General features: G+C 39.6%; 1 protein-coding gene and 1 pseudogene across 2 annotated transcripts; one reads left to right on the top strand and one right to left on the bottom strand.

Moving 5' to 3' along the window:
• Window positions 1-12,276: 12,276 nt before the first annotated feature.
• LOC143586203 (putative LRR receptor-like serine/threonine-protein kinase PAM74) lies at window positions 12,277-16,048 on the top strand (annotated as a pseudogene). The gene is made up of 7 exons (XR_013144670.1): window positions 12,277-12,905; window positions 14,109-14,563; window positions 14,643-14,778; window positions 14,855-14,926; window positions 15,039-15,107; window positions 15,690-15,761; window positions 15,859-16,048. The product of XR_013144670.1 is annotated as a putative LRR receptor-like serine/threonine-protein kinase PAM74 (transcript).
• A 502-nt stretch (window positions 16,049-16,550) lies between these two features.
• On the bottom strand, window positions 16,551-17,537 carry LOC143586207 (uncharacterized). The gene has a single exon (XM_077067805.1). The coding sequence runs from the start codon at window positions 17,535-17,537 to the stop codon at window positions 16,800-16,802; it is 738 nt and encodes a 245-aa protein (XP_076923920.1). The 3' UTR covers window positions 16,551-16,799.
• Window positions 17,538-17,810: the final 273 nt, after the last annotated feature.

Here is a 17,810-nt window from a genome sequence, read left to right on the forward strand (position 1 = left end):
GCACCGAAGGAGCCATTGGGCTCTACAATTGGATTGACAAGATGGAGACCGTTCTCTCCATCAGCGGATGTAGTGAAAACCAGAAGGTCCTTTACGCGACCTGCATGTTCCAAGAAGCAGCTTCGTCTTGGTGGAAGCTCCAAGTAAAGACTTTGGGGCGAGAAGTTGCTCTTCACAAGACCTGGGAAGAATTGAAAGAAATGATGATGAGAAAGTTCTGCTCTCGCGCAGAAATTCAGAGCTTGCAACAAGAATTCTGGAACCACACCATGGTAGGAACGGATATCGATGCCTACACCAATCGTTTCAACGAGCTTTGCCAGCTGGTGCCAGACATGGCAAACACAGAAGAAAAGAAAATCGAGAGGTACATCTTTGGGTTACCTCCTGTCGTTAGAGTCCCGCTCAACGCCGCCGCACCTCCGACCTTTGACGAGGCGGTTGCGCGAGCCATCACCCTTACAAGGGATACGGTTCGTGCGGGTATGTTGACCGCTCGCTTGAACGAGCAGCGAACCTCTGACTCCAAGAGGAAATGGAACTCCCACCGAGGGTCAGACTTCAAGCAGCCACCGCCCAAGAAGCAGGAAAGCACAAGGGTTTACGCGATTCAAGCCGCGGAACCATCAAGGAAAGGATACAGCGGGCCTCGCCCATGGTGCAGCAAATGCAAGTATCACCACGAGGGTGAATGCGCAAAAATCGAATGCGCCAAATGTGGCAGACCAGGACACAAGGCGATGAATTGTCGCATCAGAGAAGCTGGTTCGAGCGACAGCTGCTACGCATGCGGGAAGCCTGGACACTTCAGTCGGGATTGCCCACAGAAAGGAAACCAAGCTCGCGGGAGAGCTTTTGTGATCGGCGCGGGTGAAGCAAAGGAAGAGCCGAATGTGGTAACCGGTACGTTTTTGCTTAACGGTCATTATGCATCTGTCTTATTTGATACTGGCGCTGACCTAAGTTTTATATCCCATGAGTTTAAAAACTCCCTGGGCTTAGCGACCAGTAGGCTAGACAAACCTTATACTATAGAACTAGCCAATGGTAGGCAGTTATGCGCGAATGAAAGGACTGAGCAATGTGTATTAGTCATGGGAGGTCATGAGTTCAATATAAACTTGTTGCCAATAGATTTGGGAAGTTTCGATATTGTGGTAGGTATGGATTGGTTGGTCGAGAATCTCGCGGAGATTGTTTGTCATGAGAAGCAGGTTCGGATTCCACTGTTGAACGGAGAAACTTTGATGATTCAAGGGGAAAGAAAGGGAGTTGCGACGAAACTGATTTCGTGCCTAAAGGCGCGCAAGTGCCTAAGGAAAGGGTACTACGCCTTCCTGGCGCATGCAATAGAGAAGGGAGATGAGCGAAGAATTGAAGACTTACCTGTAGTGCGCGAATTTCCAGAAGTTTTTCCTAAAGATCTGCCCGGATTGCCGCCACCGCGACAAATCGAGTTTCGAATTGATTTGGTCCCAGGAGCTGCGCCAGTAGCCCGAGCGCCTTATCGATTAGCTCCATCTGAGATGCAAGAGCTATCCAATCAGTTACAGGAACTTTTGGATAAGGGTTTCATACGCCCAAGCTTTTCACCTTGGGGAGCTCCAATACTGTTTGTTAAGAAGAAGGATGGTTCGTTCCGGATGTGTATTGACTACAGGGAGCTGAATAAGCTGACAGTCAAAAATCGGTACCCCTTACCGAGGATTGACGACTTATTTGACCAGTTGCAGGGATCCAGTTATTATTCGAAGATAGATCTACGGTCAGGATACCACCAACTTAGGGTCCATGAGGAAGACGCGCCAAAGACAGCCTTCCGAACCAGATATGGCCATTATGAGTTCTTAGTGATGCCTTTCGGGCTAACTAATGCGCCGGCTATATTCATGGATCTGATGAACCGTGTGTGCAAACCATACTTGGACAAGTTTGTGATTGTGTTTATAGATGATATTCTGATTTACTCTCGGACCAAGGCCGAGCATGAGCAACACCTGAGATTGATTTTGGAATTGTTAAGGAAAGAAAAGTTGTATGCGAAGTTTTCCAAGTGCGAGTTTTGGCTTAGAGAAGTTCACTTTCTCGGTCACGTTGTAAACGAGAAAGGAATTCACGTTGATCCTTCCAAAGTCAAGGCCATCGAAAACTGGGAAGCGCCAAAAACCCCAACTGAGGTGAGGCAATTCCTAGGACTAGCTGGCTACTATCGACGCTTCATTGAGAACTTCTCCAAGTTAGCTCTACCTCTGACCGCGCTAACTCAGAAAGACAAGGCGTTTATTTGGGGCGAGAATCAGGAAGCGGCATTTCAAATGTTGAAACAGAAGTTATGTAGTGCGCCAATTTTATCTTTACCAGAGGGGACGGATGACATCGTCGTTTACTGCGACGCTTCACACCAGGGACTCGGATGTGTCCTTATGCAGCGAGACAAAGTTATAGCGTATGCCTCGCGCCAACTCAAGACCAATGAAAAGAACTACACAACGCATGATTTAGAACTTGGAGCGGTTGTCTTCGCGCTAAAGATTTGGCGCCATTACCTCTACGGTACGAAATGTGTAATCTTTACGGATCATAAGAGCCTCCAACATATATTCAATCAGAAGGATTTAAACATGAGGCAACGAAGATGGGTTGAATTGTTGAATGATTATGATTGCGAGATAAAGTATCATCCGGGGAAGGCGAATGTGGTAGCAGACGCGCTAAGTAGGAAGGAGCGAATAAAAACGCTACGAGTCAAGGCTCTAAGGTTGACCATTCGCGCAGAGCTCTCTACTCGCATCCGAGAAGCTCAGCAAGAAGCCTTGAAACCAGAGTTTGTTAAAAACGAAGCCCTTGGGGGAATGATTAAGAATTTGGAGCTCAAAGAAAACGACACTCGATATTTTGCCAACCGCATATGGGTCCCTCTCAAGGGAGGACTGCGCGAGCAGGTATTAAACGAAGCTCACAAGACGCGGTATTCCGTACATCCTGGCGCAGACAAGATGTACCAAGATGTTAAAATGTTGTATTGGTGGCCCAATCTTAAAGGCGCCATCGCGACACATGTCAGTAAGTGCCTGACGTGTTCAAAGGTAAAGGCTGAATACCAGAAGCCGTCGGGGTTACTTCAACAGCCAGAAATTCCCATGTGGAAGTGGGAACAAATCTCCATGGATTTCATCACCAAACTACCAAGGACACCTGGGGGTTACGACACGATATGGGTTATTGTAGATCGGCTAACTAAGTCAGCGCACTTCCTGCCGATTAAAGAAACTGATAAAATGGAAAAGTTAGCCCGACTATATATTCGAGAAGTAGTTTCAAAACATGGAGTCCCAGTGTCCATCATTTCTGATAGAGATAGTCGGTTCACCTCAAGGTTTTGGAGATCATTACAAGAGGGGTTAGGTACTCGACTGGACATGAGTACGGCTTATCACCCCCAAACGGATGGACAAAGCGAACGAACGATCCAGACATTGGAAGATATGCTGCGCGCGTGCGCGATCGATTTTGGAGGTAGTTGGGATACCCACCTTCCGTTGGTTGAATTTTCTTACAATAACAGTTATCACACAAGCCTCAAGGCAGCGCCGTTTGAAGCGTTATATGGGCGCAAGTGTAGATCCCCACTGTGTTGGGCTGAAGTGGGTGACAAGCAAATGACTGGTCCAGAATTGATCCAAGAAACAACAGACAAGATTTTTCAGATAAGGGATCGCCTTAAGACAGCGCGCGACAGACAGAAGAGCTACGCAGATGTGCGAAGGAAACCATTGGAGTTTCAGGTAGGGGATAGAGTACTTTTGAAAGTCTCTCCATGGAAAGGAGTCCCCCGTTTCGGCAAGCGAGGAAAGTTGAATCCGCGCTATATTGGACCATTTGAGATCCTGGAAAGGATCGGTCCGGTTGCTTATAAACTCCGTTTACCCGCCGAACTCAGTGGAGTTCATGACACGTTTCATGTGTCCAACCTCAAAAAGTGTTTATCTGATGAAACGTTGATTTTGCCGTTGGAAGAGATTCACATCGACAAACAGCTGCACTTCGTAGAAGAACCCATAGCAGTAACCGATTGGAAAGAACAAAAGTTACGCAGAAGCAAAATCAAGTTAGTAAAGGTTCAATGGAACTCGAGGCGTGGGCCTGAATTCACTTGGGAAAGAGAAGACCAGATGCGCACAAAATACCCACACCTCTTTCAGAACATGGCTTCTGCCAGCAACGTCTCCTAAATTTCGGGACGAAATTCGTTTAACGAGGGGAGAATGTGACAACCGGTAATTTCCCAAACCCATAAGCTAAGTAATCAACCTAATAATTAGGTGATTGAAAATATTAAGCGCGTGCAGTTGTTATGTGCAACCTGCGCGAGCGCACCATGTTAAGAACCAGCGTGAGCATATGTTATATGCGCCATGCGTGAATGATTTGGCTTTATGTTTTCATGTAACTTAAACGTTATGTTGTCTATGGGTTGACCATCCCGCATGATGCTAAGGCGGGTGCATCCTACATCGTTTATGCGCGTGCGGAAGGGAACTAACCTACCCGCATGGCGGGAACGTTGAGAGCTAGTTTGTCTGAAGCTCCAAGATGGAATTGACTTCAACATGACTGATCACTATGTTGAAATACCAAGACCACCTGGAGAATCTACAAATGAAACTCAAATGTCCCTAACTGCGAGAAGGTTACGCACCTACCCGCAGCAAAGACATGTCCTATACGCAGAAAGCTATGCGCACCAAGTTATACGCGCAGAACACTTGGTCTATTCTCCAGTTAAGGAGATTACTCCCGCCCGAAAGGAAACAGTAGCGTGTTTCAGAGATTTTCCACTTTTTACTGTACACTGACAAAAGTACCTGAAAAAGCACACTGTAACATGAAAAGTCAACTGTCAGCCACCCTATTCTCACCAACCCCAGACCTGCATGTTCTGTCCAAATCAAATCAAAATCTTTTATCCACCACTCCACTCTTAAGTAAATAATAATAACTTCCATACTTTATCATCATTACATTTAGATATGAAAAGATTTCAATCCCCTAAAGCAAGGGATTGTGTTCCCTTGAGTTTGCCTATAAATTTGTAGCCTAAATTATCACCCAAAACACACTTCAAAGAACTACAAACTTGCACTAATCCTTTCCCAAGCATCCGTTGTTTCCAGCTCCGATCCTGTTACTAGGTAAGCCGAGAATATAACCTTGAGACCTACTATCCAACCCTTATATTCTCCTATTTCTTGATCTTAATATATATACTTGTTATTTAATCGTATTCTAGACCTTCGATTCCGAAGCCAACACCAAGAAAACCCGAATCTCGATTAATCCCTTAACAAGAACCACAGGTGAGTCTCACAGCCCCTATTTTCACTGTTTTCACTGTTTTTAAACTGCTTTCGGGGCGAGGGACACGTACTTAAATAATGTTTTATCATGGTATACTTACAAGCTATGCAAGCGATTATGTGTTTAAGTTATGTTTCATGATGAGCAATGCAAACGGTTATCTAAGGTTTTCAATGTATGTGCGCTAGAACTCGAGTAAGTGATCACTTTACCATTGGAATTCTAAGGGTAGGGACTGCTGGTTTGATCCGCCCACTCGTAGGGGTCGCACCTCTTTGCATGGACGAGTGCCTGGCATGGGGCAGTACTATGGGGTTGAGCCCGCTCGTAGGGGTCGCGCCTCTTTGCATGGACGAGCGCCTTGTTTTCCGGCACAACGTCTGCGCGTAACCCGCGGGACGGTATCCTTAGCTCGTAGGGGCAATGCCTCTTTGCATGGACGAGCACAGTTTCTCAGAATTGTTCGCGCGTAACCCGCGGGACAGTATCCTTAGCTCGTAGGGGCAATGCCTCTTTGCATAGACGAGCATAGTTTTCCAGAAACGTCTGCGCGTAACTCGCGGGACGGTTTTACGTTATTTTAGCTCGTAGTGGCTGCGCCACTTACATAGACGAGCACCGTATCCAGAATTTGTTCACGCGTAACCCGCGGAACGATTTTTATCAGAATATTGTCAGAATTATGTGTTAATACGATTTTACCAAGCAGATGTTAATGATGTTGCCAGAAATGTTTCAGAATGATTTTATCAAGTTACTAAAACTTGTGAACTCACTCAGTTTATACTGATTCAAATGTTTTTACGTGTCTTTCAGGAGATAACTAGGTAGCGCATGGAGTCACACTTAGAGCACCACACGCTGAACATCTAAAACAAGCTTTTTGGAAGATTTTGGTTTTATCCCCTCGATGCGCACGGTTACCCGCCGCGCAAGGGGATATGGCGAGGAAATCTTCAGTTTTATACTTGGATGTTTCTTTTTGTAATCGTTGAACAATGTAATGTGTTTGTACTAAACTTCTCATGCGCAATAAAAATCTTTGAATGTTTTGCAATGGCCCGTTCTTAATTATCAATCCCCACTCGTGCGCGCCCGGCTGTTTCCGCCGCTCAGGGCCGGGTGTGACACCAAGGCCCGGGTTGGGACCCGATTGATTAAAAAGTTTGAATGTCGGACCGCTTCTCCCCACATATAATTCGGTACATGCATCACCTTTAGAATACTCCGCACCATCCCCATTAAAGTCCGGTTTCGCCTTTCTACCACGCCATTTTGTTGTGGCGGGTACGAGGCGGTTAAATGCCGAATAATTCCACTTTCATCGCAGAACCTATTGAAATCACGTGAAGTGAATTCTCCTCCCCTATCGGTTCGGAGAGTTTTCATTGGTAAACCCGCCTCCGTCTCGATCAGGGCTTTAAACCTCTTAAAACTTTCAAACGCTTCACCTTTTTCTTTTAATAAAAACGTCCACATGTATAGTGAGTAATCGTCTATAATAACAAAGACATATCTATTACCCGAGATAGTGGATGGGGTTATTGGACCGCACAAGTCACCATGAACTAACTCCAAAGGTTGGGATGCTCTAAACGAGGATGTAGCCGGAAACGAACGCCTCGTTTGTTTACCCACCAAGCACGATTCACACAACTGATTTCCGTGTTCAACATGTGGTAAACCTCGTACAAGATCCTTCTTAGCCATCGATTTCATTAACTCGAAATTGATGTGCCCAAGTCTTGCGTGCCAACGCCATGCATCATCTTCAATCTTTGATTGCAAACACACGGGAGCTCCAATTTTCATTCGTATTTTATAGAGTCGGTTTTCGGATCTCTTGAACTTCATGAGTAACCTCCCGTTCTCATCGTACATGGTCAGAAGATAGTGTTTCATCCGAATGTCACATCCGGACTCCGTTGCTTGACCGTGACTTATTATATTATTTTTTAACTCCGGAATATAATAAATCTCGGTTAGCAAGTCTTGGTCACCCGATTTTCCTTGGAAAAGAATTGAGCATTTTCCCTTGATTTGAACAAATGGCCCATCTCCGAACTTAACCCTCCCGGTTATGTTCTCGTTTAACTCTAAAAAATACGACCGGTTTCCCGTCATATGATTACTTACCCCATTATCCAAATACCATACATCATCTTCGACCCGCTCGGTCTCGTATTTCTTTGGTATTAGGTTTTGTTCATTTAAGAACACAACTTGATGCATATACGCCGCATCATCAAAATTTTCACGAACTTCGGTTTTGTTTGCTTCTTGACCCTTTTGAACTCGGTCCGGGCAACCGGATGCAAAGTGACCAAACTGGTCACATCGGTAACATAAAATCTTTGACCGATCTTTCTTCACCCTTACTTTTCCCCGACTTGATGACCCTTGTTCGGTACTAGGGGTTCGGTATTGGCCATTGAAACGGCCTCGACCGCGACCTCGACCTCCTCGTCCTCGTCCCCCATTAGATTCAAAACTTCTATGACTTGATGAATCATATTTACCGAATAAAAGTTTACCTTGGTCATCCCCTAGAATTTCTTCTTCTCGGATTCGCTCCTCATAGGCTCGGAGTCGGCCTACAACATCTTCAAATCCCGTTTTATTGAGATCCAACATTTGCTCAAGTGAAGCAACCATTTGAATATACTTCGATCTTGGGAGACTTTTGAGAAACTTCTTTACCAACCTTGCTTCATCTATAACTTCGCCGAGAGCCGCTGATTTCGAGGCTATGCTCGATAACTTGCCCGCAAAGTTATCTATGGAATCTGACTCGTTCATCTTCATATTGTCAAATTCCATTGACAAGGTTTGGAGACGTGCTTCTCTAACCCGTTCGGCACCTAAGTGTCGGGTTTTAATCGAATCCCACATGGCTTTAGCAGTTTCTTGATCTCCAATTTGCATGATCAAGGTTTCGGGTATGGATTGAAACAACAAGGCCATAGCCATGTCATTTTTGTCTTCATCGGGGACACCCGAGTTGATGGTGTCCCAAACTTTGTGAACTCTTAGGACTACTTTCATCCTCATAGCCCACACGGTATAGTTCGTTGTAGTTAACATTGGACATTGAACGGAAGATGGCCCGTTCTCTTTCCCCTTTAGCGGCGGTGGTGGAGTCGTGTCACCCATGGCTACTCAAACCCAACTTGTTTGAATAAAGTAACAACTGAACGAACTATGCTATCGACAATGACAACAACTTCTTTGGGAGATCAAACCAACTTGTTAGATCAACCACGATAACAACTTCTTCAGGAAATCAAACCAACTTGTTCGATCGAGACATTTTCTTTGTTGGCCGTTAATTATCGCGTTCTTGAACCGAGCTCTGATACCAATTCAAGAATGATAAACGATAATTAACGCACAACTTATAAATAACTGACTTATATTATAACCAGAAAATATAACTCAAAAAACTGATTACAATAACTTTGGTAGTGATGGCGGTGATTGTTGTATTTGTTGTTGTTGTGTTGTTGTTGTGTCTAACACTAACTTTGTACATCTATTTATACTAGTAACCCAACTTGGTCACCAAGCATAATATGTGGTCACCACTCAACTTGGCCACGAAGGTGAACTTGGGCAACAAGATCAACTTGGCCAACAAGGTTAACTTGGCCACCAAGCATATGAAATGTTTCATAATACCCCTTAGACTTTAACCGACTTGTTAAAACCTCTTAGACCCGGTTCACCGACTTGTGACCCGGAATAGAAATTAATCCAAAATTATTTGCTTCATTTCGTACACTTGGTACGTTTATCATTTTAATATAAAGGTATTGGTGCTCAGGCATTAAATGATGAAGTTGGTGTAGGCGTGTATCAGCACGAACCACTAAAATTGTGCGCTTAAAGCCATCACCTTCACCTTCAACTACCATCAAATCCTAGTTACGGATTAAAGGTGGACTGCCACGAAGGAAATTGAACTAGTTACTGATTTATGGAACCCACAACAATTAATCATCTTATGAATCATTGAAAGTTTGAAACATGCATGACTCAGAAAAGTTGGGACCACAAAGAACTTGAATTTCGAACTTGGGCCAATGGCTTACAAACAAATTGACATCGATCCAACCATAAAGTCCTCAACTCACCCTTGGAAATAGACAAATAATTGTCACACTGTATACTTGATTTAAACTAAACCAACTAAATTCTATGATAAATAGTTAGGATAAGAGTGTTCTGATTAAGATATTTTAACTAGTGATGAATTGGCTAGAAACAAACATTAAGACTTTGTTGATGTTAATAGACTATGCTTGTGTTAGTTTGAAACAAAAAGTGTTAATTGAAGTGGTTTGTCTTACAGTTTGGTGGACTCTTTGAAGTTTTAAAAACAAGATCGTCTTTAGCCGAATAAGGTTAGAAATGATTTTTTTTTTCATAATATTGTCCATTTTTTATGGTACACAGAAATGATAAAGGTTGATTTGCTTGAGATGAGTGGATTAGAAACCCTCTTCTATTAATGTTTATATTTTTTTCAGCTCTGTCTAGCTTGTTCAAAAAAAGAAAAAGATATACACACTACACTAAACAAAATATTTTAAGAAAACATGATACCAAACATTTTTATACGTATGTTTTAAGAACTATAAGAACGAATTTGATACCGCCAAATGTTAAAACATTTCAACGACAGCTTTACCGAGCCCCAAAACAAATAGCCTAAGAGCATTCACATCCCATTCCATATATTTTCCCTATAATTTAGCTAAAAACATCATTCCATAAATTTTTCTATTATTTTTCAAAATTCTTTCACATTCTATTCCCTATTCATATCCATAAATTAATTCTTTATTATTTTTTCTTTTTTGTCTTATTATATAGTAAATGGTGATTGGTAGATTTGTGATATATTATATGGTATGGATAAAAAATGAGTCCCTATATTTAGAGATTTACTTTAGTTGTCATATAACTCATTCATATAATAGGAAATGGATTGGAGATGTGATTTTGATGATTATCTTAAAATTTACCCTAAATAATATGAGTTTGACAACTTTAAAAAATGGGTATCTTTGACAATTGTAACAACCACATGTTCAATTTTTTAATAATATTATATTCTCAAAATGATCTCGGATTTTTAAAATTTTAAAATACAAGTGTGGAGGTATTTCAAATAGTTTATATGAATTATATTTTTTCTAAAAAAAGGTGTAAAGTATTGCCCGGTTAAATTTGCAAATCATAATTCGAACCCTTTAACATATTCCTTAACATATTAACAAAACGCTTACTCACAACACGCCATGTAGACAAATTACTAAAATTATTAACACGTATATATGATGATAAAAAATCTAATACGATAATCACTTATTGTACATTACGTACACGACACACTTATACCCTTGATTTTAAAAAACGACAATATTGTAATTCTTTCAATTCGTTTCCATCCCAATTAATCGTTATGAACATTCAACCATCTTCACTGACTCCATTGTAGACTTCACTTCAATTGTATTGAAAATTGATTTCAACTGATAGAAGTCTAAATACGTTGCAGATTTGTTCATATAAGGATATCAATGATTAAATCGATGACAATTGATGATTTCTTGATGAGTACGATTTTAGCGTTCAATGTCATGTTACATATAGTTTAATTTCATATATGAGCTTCTGAACTTTTAAATGTTTGTTTAGAGTGTTTAATTTTTTTCATCTGAGTGTTCAAATTTTGTTTTGAACTTCTGAACTTTTTGTTCTTAACTTCTAAAATATTTGTTTTGAATTTCTTAACCTTTTGTTATGAAGTTCTAAACTTGAACATTTAAAGGTGTTCGTTTTGGTCAGAACACTTAAATGTGCATAGTGTCTTCAGTTTTGCACAGAACGTTTAAACATAATGTTTTGAACCATACTCAATTAATATGTTATTCTGCAATTTCATAATCGATTGATGAATTTAAATCCTTCTACATATCAATTTGATTGACTAAATCATTATTTTATGATCAATTTTAAATATTCTTGATGTTTAACGATATTCTATTATGATTGTTTTGATTGTTGTTTTTGACTTTAGAGATTTCATACTTTAAGCTCTGATTAGGGTTTAGAAATTGGATAACATAGAGCGAGGAGCTTAGAATGTGGATCATAATGGATTTGTAATCGATGAATTTGATCATGAACTAGTTTTGGTTATTTACGAAACCGTCACCACGTGTTTTGTAATACAACGCTCTAGAAGATCGCGTACGTAATGTACGACAAACCGTTATTTAACTCACCCCTATATATAATTGCCCAACAATTAGTTTCTTTATAATTTACAAAGTCCTAATACTCTCATGAAAAATTAATTTTGGTTTATGTATAATTTGACAGGGCGCTTACTCGCAACACCCTATGTAGGCAGATTGCTTACAACTCCCAACTAAATGACCTGACAAATTCATCAATAGCGTATATAACCGAATCCGAACCTAAGTTCGGTTTTGATAAATTAGAAAAAATATCCTAGCCGTTGATTGTTACTTTATTAAAGTTGTTAAAGTATGTATATAATCCTTTTCTTCTCAACCCTAACGTGATCACATTTAACAAACACGAAAGTTAAAATGAAAGGTCAAAACCAAATTGCCGATTTGTTTAACATCAATGAAACAATCAAATAAAATAAGATATAAAAACAATGCGCATTCAAATAACAAAAAAAGCCGTTTATCCAAACCATTAAACAACCAAAAGAATATAATACTTTAGTTCCCGCGTCACCGTCAGCATCAACAACTTCAACTTCAACTTCAACTTTCCTATTCTATTATATTCCTTGCTTCCTTCCTTCCTTCCAATTCCATTCCACTACTGAGTCAACAACGACTCTGTCAACTCCACTACCTTTCCCTTATTCCATCATTCAACAATGGCATTCTTTCTTTCTCTCCTCTTCACCCTCTCTCTCATTTCCATTTCCCATTCCCAAACCCAGCCTCCCCGGGCTCTACTAATTGACTGCGGTGCCAACACCCGCTCGGTGATCAGGAATGGTTTCCCGACACCGACTTTATATCAACGGGTACTCCCAGAAACATTATGGAAAGCGTTCTGGACGGGACGCTTTCCACGGTCAGAACATTTCCTCTTCGACCGAATAATATTCGGAGGAAGTTTTGTTACGTGGTCCCCGTGTACCGCACGGGAAAGTACCTCGTGCGGACGACTTATTATTATGGGGGAGTCAACGGTTTTGATATGCCGCCCGTGTTTGATCAGATTGTTGACGGGACGTTTTGGAGCGTTGTGAATACGACCGAGGATTATTTGAAACGAAACGCCTCGTATTATGAAGGCGTGTTTCAGGCGGCTGGGAAGTCGATGAGTGTGTGCTTGGCTTCGAATACGTATACGGATTCGGACCCGTTTATATCGGCGCTAGAGTTTGTGTTGTTGGGTGATTCGTTGTATAATTCTACGGATTTTGGTCATTCGAGTTTGAGGTTGGTTGCAAGACATAGTTTTGGATACGATGGACCGGTGATCGGGTATGTTAGTTTTGTTAATTTGATCATTTTCAGGTTATGGGTTGGCATATCTAACCATTTTAAAAATGGGTAGTGTTTAGGTTGACATATTTAGTTGAATGGGTTATGTTAGTTGACCTGGTTAATCCTTTATCATTTAGCAAAGCAGGTCGACCCCACTATCCCATATATGACATGTTTAACCAACTTATTACAATCCACCAACTCAACTAGCACGTTTACAACTGAATTATCCCCATCAACCATTTTGACACAAAAATTAATTGATTGCACAAGCCACTAGTTTAAATGTGTGTAGATCAGGGTTGATATTTATTATACGAATAAAAATATCAGTCATGTTCAGGTTGAACAATTCAGCCCACCAACTCGACCTGATTCAACAATTCGACCCTCCAACTTGTTTATTTAAACAAGTTGACCCGCCAACCTTTTTATGACCCATTAAACCCATTTTTTGATATTTTCTATCAATCACTAGCCCGATTAACAAGTTTACAAGTTGATTATCACCCATCAACCAATTTGACATGTATAAATAAATAGCTCAAACTGGCCGTATTCTGGTTACAAAATTTAAATGTGTGCGGATTCGGTTTGATGTTTTTGACATGAATTAAAAATATTTAAAATATGTGTCGTGTTTGGGTTGAACAATTCAACTCTCCAACCCAACACAATTGAACAATTCAACCCTCCAACTTGACACTATTCTACGATTTGATCCGTCAATTCTACACGATTGAACAATTCAACCCACTAAGCTCATGACCCGCTTAACATATCTTATACAAACCACCAACTTGATTAACACGTTCAGAACTTGATTATCGCCCGCCAACCCATTTGACACGTTGGAAAAATGAGTAAAATGGGTCAGTTCAGGCTACAGAATCTTAAATGTATGCGGGTTATGGTTGATGTTTTTGACAGGGTTATGGTTGATGTTTTTGACACGAATAATTATAATAAAGACATGTCAAGATTGAGCAATTCAACCCGCAACCTGTTTGACACATTTAGATGAATGGGTTAAACAGGTCGGTGTGTCCTAGTTATAGCTGACATTTTTTACACAAATAAAAATACGAGTGGTGTTAGGATTGAAAATTTCAACCTGCTAATCCAGCAAACCGACACAATGAATCCCCTAAATTACTAGAATGGTTTTTCATAAGATTTGTATTCAAAGTGAAATTACAGGTACCCGGATGATCCATTTGACCGCTACTGGGAGCCATATGGTGCCAACAATCCTACACCATCACAAGGAGAAAACGTAACAATCAATGGGTTCTGGAACCTACCTCCAAGGAAGATCTTCCAAACCCAGTTAACGGTCAACCCGCCACAGCCCCTGGAGCTTCAATGGCCTCCTGAACCCCTCATAAACTCAGATTACTACATTGCCCTTTACTTCGCAGACGACACCGGAACAACATCAAGATCATTAAGCATTACCATAAATAATGTCACATTTTATAATAATCTTAATGTCACTCAGTCTGGTGTGGTTTTGTTTGCCAACCGGTGGCCACTTGTGGGCTCCACAAAGATCGTACTAACTCCTGCTAGTGGATCGACTCTTGGCCCTTTAATTAATGGTGGAGAGTTGTTTGAAGTGATTCCTGTTGGTGGAAGAACTCACACGCGCGATGGTATGATACTTTTATTCATATTTGACATGCTTTCAATTCACAAGTGTGACATTTTTTATGTGACTTTTGTGTTTTGTAGTGATCGGGTTGAATGGTTTGAAGAACGCTTTTGAGAACCCTCCGTTTGATTGGAACGGTGATCCTTGTTTACCTAAGGAAAACGCGTGGACTGGAGTTACATGCTCTAACGGAACTAATATTCGCGTTACCGGATTGTGAGTTGACCTTAATATTTATGATGATCACATTTTGTTACTTGTGAATTTGATTTAATTTGTGTTTTGTTTTCAGAAATCTTACAAGCATGAGGCTTTCCGGATCTTTGTCTCCTAACATTGCGAATTTGACTGCATTAAGTGACTTGTATGAAACTTATTTACTTCTAAACTTTTGTCACAAAATTTAAGTTCTATGTGCAAAATGTGTAAATTTTATAGAATTAGAAGTTTAATGAACTGTTTGGTGTACTTGACAGATGGCTTGGGAATAATAGTTTGTCTGGATCTCTTCCTGATTTCAGTACATTGAGGATGTTAAAGACTCTGTAAGTTTTAGATTCCTGTTTTTAATGTTGATTTTTTTATCTTAACTAAATAAGAACATGCCACAATTAATGGATCTATGCTTTGTTTATTTATGAAATGTAAGATTAATAAAATGGATAAAATAAAATAATAACATTAAAATCCTGAACTTTCTTTAAATGTACGATTGTCTTGAGTCCAAAAACAATAAAAATAAAATAAATAAAAATTGATTTACATTATAAGTTAAATAAAATGGAGCCCATTTACTGAATTTATTTTATCGCTCTTTGTCGTCTTTGGCAAATATTGATGGATTGCAGGAAATGTAAGCTCTAATTTTATATTTCATAGTACTAATATTTTGCAGATGAAGTGAAAGTTACATTGTTGGTTACTTATGGTGGGCCATGGGGGCCAGTCTGTTATATGATGTGCAACGTATTATATTATTAACTTAATTCATTAATGGCACGTATACTGAAAAGCGAATCATTATTGCAATAACATTAGTTTTGTTTATTTAAAACATTAAGTTACATTACCTCACAGAGTATTCAAACACTAGGTTGAATTTTGTCTCATATAATTTGTAATTGTAGATTCTTGCAAGACAATAACTTGACGGGTAGGGTTCCGAGCAGCCTCAAAGAGAAACTAGGATCAAACTTAAGGTAACCTTTGATACTTGTTACCTAACCTTAAAAAAATTATGTTTGTTTGTTGTTTGGGAATCTAATATGGTGTTTACATCTTCATGTTGGTGTTCAGGGTTGACCCACAAAATTCTTGAGTTATACAAGAGTTTTCACCAAACCAAAAGGTAGTGTAATTCAAGTTCTTTTTTTATTCTTTTTGGTTACAAATTTGTGAATTAATTAAATGTTTATGTAAGTGAAAGAAAAATTGTTTGTACTTTATAAAGTTATATAAATATAATGCATTCATTAATTGTTGGTCCCTTGTATTCAATTCAGTTTTTAAAAGTGTGCTCTCTTTTTGCATTAAACTCTACCACATAGACTAGCTTTTCTCTCTTTTAACTCTCTTGAATGAATGTTAGCTGTCTAACAACCTATGCTAGTATCTAAATCAAGTTCTGTTTTATATGAAAATAAGAGTGTAAGCGATCTCAACCATTCGTGTATTAATTGAGATTGGTTTCAAACAACTTGAAAACGAATTGACTTAAATGAGCACAGGCTTATCAAATCAGAGTAGACTCACAAAACTACTATTTTAATATTAAATATATATTTACATAAATTATTATTACGTAAAAGATTATAATAAATATAACCATCGAGTTTTTATATATTTTATATTTAATAAATACTAAACTAGCTAATCTCGAGCTATAGACTAACGAGCTGAACACAAGCTTACATGAGCTCCATCTTAACTCGTTTATAACTTTGTTCCCTATCTAGTTGTTAGCATGTTCCTGGTGGGATTCCGTGAGTTTCTTAACAACAGGTTTTCACGGTCACCAATATCCCTGTAATTTAAAATTCTACAAATATTAAAAGTTAATCCGAATTCTCAAGCACTTTAACGAAAGTTAACTTGAATCCTTTTAACCTTATCTAAAAATATAATTACACATTAACTTAACTTAACAACACTTAAATAATTTAACCACAACATCCATACCAATCGAAGCAAACTACTTGAAAAAGTAAATGCAGACACTAGTACACTACCTAAACACCTTACCTGTCCAGCATTCCTTTCCTACCGGAATACACCGGCGGCATAGAGTTACTCCGTGCTTGACTGCACACCGGCACGTTAACCATCGGCCGTATCTTTATACCGGCAGATCTAGTCCTCTCCAACCCCTTCTTCACCCTCTTCACTTTCTCTTTCTTACTCTCTTCATCAATAGAAGACGAAGACGACGACGACGAAGACGTAGAAGCCGATGCCAAAAGCGAAGAACCCCTATGCTTCTTTAGCCTTAACAACTCCTTCCATAAAACCGTACATTTAGGTGGCCTAGGTGATGGATCTTCATCGATAAACCAACCCATTCTGTTATTATTATTATTACTGTTACTATTACTACTACTACTGTTGCCGGTGTTACTAATAATAATAATATTATTAATATTAATATTATTATTATTATCTTCCAACTTCACCTCCTTTGCAACATTCACATTAACATTAAGATCTTCATATTTAAGATTTATTTTCATAAGCTTCTCGTGGCATTGTTTCTGACCAAATGGAAGCAGCTTCCCTTCGAAGAACAGCTCGTCAGCAGACAACATTGTTGTCGGAGATGTTAATGTGGTCGACAAAAACTCAAACTCTCCTGTTTTTGTTTTCTCGTTTTCTTTGTGCTTGTTGTGTGGGTTAATGGTGATGAAGTTTGCATCGTCTAGATCGTCGGATGTGGGGTCGGGTGACGTGGCAGTTGCCGGAGGAGCTACAAGTGAGACCATCTTTTTATATAAAAAAATGGTCTTGGGTGACGATGAAGCTGCTGTTGAGTTTGCAGTGGTGTGTGTATGTATTGTATATAGGGAGTGATGAGAGATACTTTATTGGTTGGCTGGCTGTTATTTTGTTGGAAGTAAATTGGACGGTGAGAATATTAAAGTTCTTGAACTTCTTTTGTCATATGCTCTAAATGTGTGTTAGGATTAGATCCAAACAGTGTTTTTATATTGTAAAACACTAACACACATATATAAAGAAAACTCACTTTTAATTAC

Source organism: Bidens hawaiensis, unplaced genomic scaffold (genome assembly GCF_021521415.1).
Source record: "Bidens hawaiensis isolate Kalapana, Puna unplaced genomic scaffold, B.hawaiensis_p1.1 tig00034468_1, whole genome shotgun sequence".
Taxonomy (NCBI): domain Eukaryota; kingdom Viridiplantae; phylum Streptophyta; class Magnoliopsida; order Asterales; family Asteraceae; genus Bidens; species Bidens hawaiensis.